A 6,676-nucleotide genomic window follows, 5' to 3' on the forward strand; every position below is an offset into this window, starting at 1 on the left:
TAGTTGTAACATGCCGTACATAAATTTACGTCCAACAACAATTTTACTGATATGCCTAGGTTATGAACTTATTCAGATTTTTCTTTGCGAAGAGGGAAAATAAGGATTAGAAAGAAATGACAAAGTCAGACACAAACAATAAAAACAACATGACAAAGTATCAGAAATCGGACAAAAACCGCAAATGAAACTACATGAGGAAGAGAAAAATTCGAGAACATACAGGAGAGCCAACTGTTAAACATCTAACTGGATGCTCTTATTCTGAAAGAATTTAAATATCTCATACAATTATTTTTGTAAATATTTCTTGCAATCCCACATTGGTCCACAAGAGGCATTTAGTAAAGTCGCCATCATTTGCTTTCTCCAGTATTCCATTTTCCATTTGAGTCTCTCGCATGCTTTCTGTTGAGTTTGTGGTGAAAAAAATACAGTGAACAATGAGTTGAATATCTTGATTTATTTAATGTGGAATGCGTGGGTGTACACCATCCATTAAAATAAGTGTGGAAAGGTGAACGTTTTAAAATGACAAGCTATAATCAAGTGAATATCAAAATTATATGTTTGTTTTACTTCCAGATTACAGCAAGTGCAAATAAATATTTGATTGACACATTTCTCCTGGAGCATTTAGTTGGACTCATTGGGACACAGAAGTTAATTGCATTTGACAAAGATGTCTCTTTGTGCCTCTTAGACAGTAAGTATATCAAACATAATAATAAACTAGAGATTAATCCTTCCGTAGATCAATGTTCTTAGGTGAGCTTTTTTTTTTACTGCATTTTTACTTAAAGGGTTACTCCAAACACCATGACCATTTCATTGATTTAAAGTGGTCATGGTGCCTGTAGACTGTACATGCAGCTCTCTGCTATGAAATGCTGCACATAGGGAATTTAATTTTGCTTATATTTAAATGCACAGAAGTGCTTTCATTGGTTGGGAGCGAGCAGCCAGCTGATGTTTTCAGCCAGTGTATGGCCTGACGGATCAACTTCTGGCTTCTGCAGCTCTTGCCGCTGGAGGACAATTGGTATCTTGCAGGGACCCAGGTAAGAAGGCAAATGGATTGTCACCATACTATTAAACTGGTCCAGGTTACTCCTGGCATCATAACCACAACACTGGGCTGTAGTGGTTATAATGCTTAGAATAACCTTTTAACCATCGCAGCTACAATATAGGTATTTTTGGATTAGAATTAGGTGCTAGGTAGTTAGGTGTACTTTTTTTATTTAGATTTTTTAATATATATATATATATATATATATATATATATATATATATATATATATATATATAAAGAAAAAAGGAGAAAATTCTTGCACTCACGCTGTAATATGCCTTGAGAACCGGGTGCTTTGCCAGGGCTTGAATATCCAGAAAATCCAACAAGGTAGCAGCACTCACGGAGTAATTTTAAAATCCAATCTTTATTTAGAACATGTTAAAATGAGGTCGACGTTTCAGTCCCACAAACAGGACTTTCCTCAGGACCAAACACATTTAATACATACAAAAAATCAATTTATATACAAGAATACATGACATAAACGAGCTTACCCTCAGGTGAAGTGCATTTCCTGATCGGCGTCCTGTGCCGCCCTGTGCGCATGTGCAAAACAGGCTCCGCCCATATGACGTAATAACGTCATCACGCCCGTTTCCATGACGACCGGACGCTAAAGCGGTCACCATGGGAACGGAACTACAACTGCCGAGATCAATAAAAAGAATCATATGTTAAGTCCTCAAATTTCAGCTGTCGTTCGAAAAAATTGGAGAATTGTGGCTACTGATGATACGCTCCCTAAGGTGTTTTGTGAAAGGCCTCTTATTTGCCATAAGAGGAATAAGAATTTAAAGGACATTTTGGTACATACAGACCCATTTAAAAGTTACACCAAAGAAAATGACACCCAAAAACAGGGATCGGTACGTTGCTTGTGGTGTGTTACATGCGGACACATGACACCTTCCAAGATGTTCAGTCACCCACATACAACGAAGAAGTACACCATACAGCATACCATTACTTGCAAAACGACGCATGTGGTTTATAAACTCACATGCCCCTGTGGATTGGCATATGTGGGCAAGACTGAGACCGCCCTATGTGAGAGGATAAGAGGCCACCGCTCTAGTATTAGGTTAGCCTACAGGGACGGCCAGTCAGATAAGCCGGTGGCTAAGCATTTTTTACAATTTAAACACCCACTTGCTTCATTGAAATTTTTGGGTATAGACCATGTACCCGTATCACGCAGGGCCGGTGATCGTGGGAAAGCATTGTTGAACCGGGAAACATTTTGGATTTCGGAGTTGGACACGGTGTCTCCAAAGGGACTAAATGAAACTATATCGTACCTTTCATTCTTATGAACCTTATCTCCAGTTTGTAATGTTTTTATTATGATTAATGTAGTTGTTTTACCCTAACAAGAAATTTATTTGGGTAGAGTTTTACAGTAGAGTGCAAAATATATAACATAATAGGAAGAACAATGGCACACAGATTGGATAAAAAAGGCAAAATTCTGAAGAATAAACTTTGTTGTAGCCTGTTAATCTTCCCCTATGTAGTACTAAGAGATATATCTAATCATACAGCATGGTCTACGATAGATATCCTGAGTTTATGCTGTGTGTATTAAGTGGTAGAGAGATATATATGCACCAAGTCATTACTGTTAAAAAGAATAAGCTTTTTTAATTTTTTTATGTTTTTTAATTAAGCAATGATGATATATACATTATGTGATGTTGATTAGCCCCTTATAAAATACACTTATAAAATACTTTTATAGCACTTTATACATAGGTTTTGAGCACTTTACACATGCCACATTTTGCACAGTATGCAACATTTGTTAGTTCCACTGTATTAACAACACAAGCACTTGCACTTTAATGTATATTCGCTATTAGCACTTTATATTGACAACACTTACAATCAGCAACAGTGGTTGCCTTATTCACTTGAATGTTTATCAGCAAATCACATAATTAATGCACTTTATCTACAATCATTTCTCAATAGTTGTCCCCTCACGGCTAAGGTGATTCTTTTTATTGATCTCGGCAGTTGTAGTTCCGTTCCCATGGTGACCGCGTTAGCGTCCGGTCGTCATGGAAACGGGCGTGATGACATTATTACGTCATATGGGCGGAGCCTGTTTTGCACATGCGCACAGGGCGGCACAGGACGCCGATCAGGAAATGCACTTCACCTGAGGGTAAGCTCGTTTATGTCATGTATTCTTGTATATAAATTGATTTTTTTGTATGTATTAAATGTGTTTGGTCCTGAGGAAAGTCCTGTTTGTGGGACTGAAACGTCGACCTCATTTTAACATGTTCTAAGTAAAGATTGGATTTTAAAATTACTCCGTGAGTGCTGCTACCTTGTTGGATTTTCTATATATATATATATATATATATATATATATATATATATATATATATATATATACATACACATTAGAATGCATTTAGAAAGTGAGAACATTTCACCCTGCTGGATCCCTTTAATCCATTATATAATCTGAGACATTTGTATTTCCCGTGATAACATAGATTAAAAATTGATACCAGCTGGACCCATTTTTAACCTCTGTTACTTCTTTATGTAGATTTCTGTATGTTATGTGAATATTGATTCATTCTTTGCAGGTATGATGCTAGATATCATGTTAAGGCAGCACCTCCGTATACAACATGGGCAACAAGTTACCCTCGAAAATCACAGCATGAAGATTCTGCATCAAAAAGCAGTTAGCGGAATGGTATGTTTACAGATGTGGGTGATATTCTAGCATCCATTGATATAAAATTAGCAGAAATTGGGAGGAAAATACATGACGTTGGAATTGAATTTTAAATTTGCTTAGAATTCCGAGCAATTCTCAATTAGTGAATAACCCTATATGAATTTTCTAAGGCAGCAATTAATTCCTCCAAATTGACCCTGACTTTTTCTGCAGATTGACATCAATACTTTGCATTCACCATGTATGAGATGATTCATACTCTTTTAAACATATTTAGTTATTCTAGAGCAAACTGAAACAATTGTCCTTTGTACTCTATTTTGTTACATTAGTTACATAATAGTTACATTAATACATATTACAATATCCAATGTGTGAGGCTGGTCCCTTGCAGGCAATTTGGGAATCAGAGCCTCTTTCGTGTATCTAGATTGCGGTTCTATAATTTTGCTGAAACAAAATGGTAGAAATGATTCAGTTTAAAGACTTTTGTCCAAGTAGCAGAATAAAATGTAGATACATCTAAATGATATGATATTATTAAGTTTAGCAATTTAAAACATACATTTTAATTTTAAAGCGCTTCTTTTTGTGAATAGTCTGTATTACTTTTAAGGTTATTTACTAAAAAGAGAATTGTCGGGAAATCGAAACGAATTCCCAATTTTAGACAAAAACAGCCAAACTAGAAGCTGACTTGGAGAGTGTTTGCAGTCCAGCTATTTTTGGCCTTATATTCACATTGAATTCCCAACAATTCTCCCTTTAACCCCTTAAGGACCAAACTTCTAGAATAAAAGGGAATCATGACATGTCAGATATGTCATGTGTCCTTAAAGGGTTAAAGGGACACTATAGTCACCCAGACCACTTCGGCTCAATGAAATGGCCTGGGTGCCAGGTCTCTCAGGTTTTAACCCCGCAAATGCAAACATAGCAGTTTTTAGAGAAACTGCTATGTTTACATTTGGGGTTAAGCCAGCCCCTAGTGGCTGTCTTCCAGACAGCCAGTAGAGGCGCATCTGCGATGCTGGAGGCATATTATGCCTCCATCGCGCACAGCGTCCATAGGAAAACATTGAGAAATGCTTTCTTATTGACAGCTTGAATGCACGCGCGGCACTTGCGCATTCGGCTCCACTGACGTCGGCAGAGGGAGCTGACGTTGGCGGGGGAGGAGAGATCATCAGCGCCAAGGGAGCCCGACGCTGGAATAAGGTAAGTTGCTGAAGGTTTTTTTTCAGCGCCACGGGAGGGGGACCCTGAGGGTGGGGGCACCCTCAGGGCACTATAGTGCCATGAAAACCACTTTGTTTTCCTGACACTATAGTGATCCTTTAAAAATTTGTGACAGTATAAATTCAAGGCAATAAAACAGATTCACAGGCACTCCAATTGTGTACACCACAGGCAGATTTATTGTCACAAAATGAGCAACAACGTTTCAACCTAACAATAGGTCTTTGTCAAGCTGACACCACACAGTGCTCATTTTGTGACAATAAATCTGCCTGTGGCATACACAATTGGAGTGCCTGTGAATCTGTTTTATTGCCTTATCGTATTGGGATTGCTGGTCCTGTTCCAGAGCACCTGTGGCCGCTGGGAGTGATTGCGGTTCCTGCAACCTGCCTTTGCTATATAGTATAAATTCAAGAGCGAGTGCAAAACATATTTTCTACTTATAAACTTGTAGTACAGTATTTAATGTTTGCTGCAGTTATGCAGTCCTGTGAAATCATCCTGTTTTTTATCTGGTATTTTTATGGTACATAAGGTGGTTAAAATGTATTCACACTTTATCTGTTTTAGGCTCTTGAAGTTATTCTGACTGAACTCAAAATGTTGATGGATGAAGATATGGAAGATGTATTTGAATATGAGAAAGACATGGAGTTTGGGAGTTAAAGGGACACTATACTAACTATAATTAGAACTGCTACAGCTTCATGTACTAATTCTGGTGTCTGTAGCATGTCCCTGAAAGCTCAGCAATGTAAACTCTGCCTTTCCTGAGAAAAGGTGGCGTTCACATTGCTGCCTAGTAACACTTCTAATGGCTGTCGCTCAGACGGCCACTAGAGGGACTTCCTGGATTAGTCCTGCAATCTTTGCAGGACCTACATTCAGCATATCCACGCTCTGCATAAAGACCCTGATATCATAGAGATGCATTGATTGAAAGTATCTCTATAAGCAGATGCTGATTGGCATAGCTCTGCATTATGCAATGCACTATAGTCTAACAAAACATTCCTATGGGAACGCATTGATGATCTCAGCCATGAAGGAGGGGTAAGCCACGGTGAGACCAGCGCGGCAATGGAGAAAAGGTCAATAAAATATATTTTCTCCATTATGGGGGGGCGGACACCTAATAAGGCAGTCCAACACCAGAGCAGGCCTGGCACTTTTACAGGGGCGGCTTTTTGCCACGGGTTGCCATGGAAAGCTCAGGTGTTCATTGTGTGCTGCGCAGAGCATTGCCATAGCAACCCACAACAACACTCACTCTGTGTTAGAAACCAGGAACCAGACAGAGACAGAACGTAGATGCAAAAAAAAACTTTATTTATAAATAGCAACAAATGAGAAAAAACAAAAGCAAAGTCCAGGAGGCAAACAGGGATCAGGCACCAAAGCATGTAGTCAGATCAGTCAGAATCAGGAGAATGAAGAGCAGCGGAGGAACAAGGCCAGAAGTCAGGAACCAGGAATACACAGGAAAAAGAAGTCTTCTGGGAAACAGGAAACCACGCAAGGGCAAGGAGGTCCTGGAACTTGCTGCTTAAATAGGCTGCACTGATTAGCATCAGGGTCTGAAGAAGCATTTCATCCTTCGACCCAGGCAGCCGGCCCTGTCCAACACTATAGTGTTAGGAATAAATTTTTTGTAT

General features: G+C 38.8%; 1 protein-coding gene across 1 annotated transcript in view; it reads left to right on the forward strand.

Moving 5' to 3' along the window:
• LOC134577245 (uncharacterized) overlaps window positions 1-6,124 on the forward strand; it is a 47,670-nt gene extending 41,546 nt beyond the window's left edge. Inside the window, exons 11-13 of the mRNA XM_063435942.1 lie at window positions 586-706; window positions 3,682-3,794; window positions 5,592-6,124. Of these exons, the coding sequence (XP_063292012.1) occupies window positions 586-706; window positions 3,682-3,794; window positions 5,592-5,687 (330 nt within the window). The 3' untranslated portion in view covers window positions 5,688-6,124. The remainder of the gene's footprint in view (window positions 1-585; window positions 707-3,681; window positions 3,795-5,591) is intronic.
• Window positions 6,125-6,676: the final 552 nt, after the last annotated feature.

The sequence above is a fragment of the Pelobates fuscus genome, chromosome 11 (genome assembly GCF_036172605.1).
Source record: "Pelobates fuscus isolate aPelFus1 chromosome 11, aPelFus1.pri, whole genome shotgun sequence".
Taxonomy (NCBI): domain Eukaryota; kingdom Metazoa; phylum Chordata; class Amphibia; order Anura; family Pelobatidae; genus Pelobates; species Pelobates fuscus.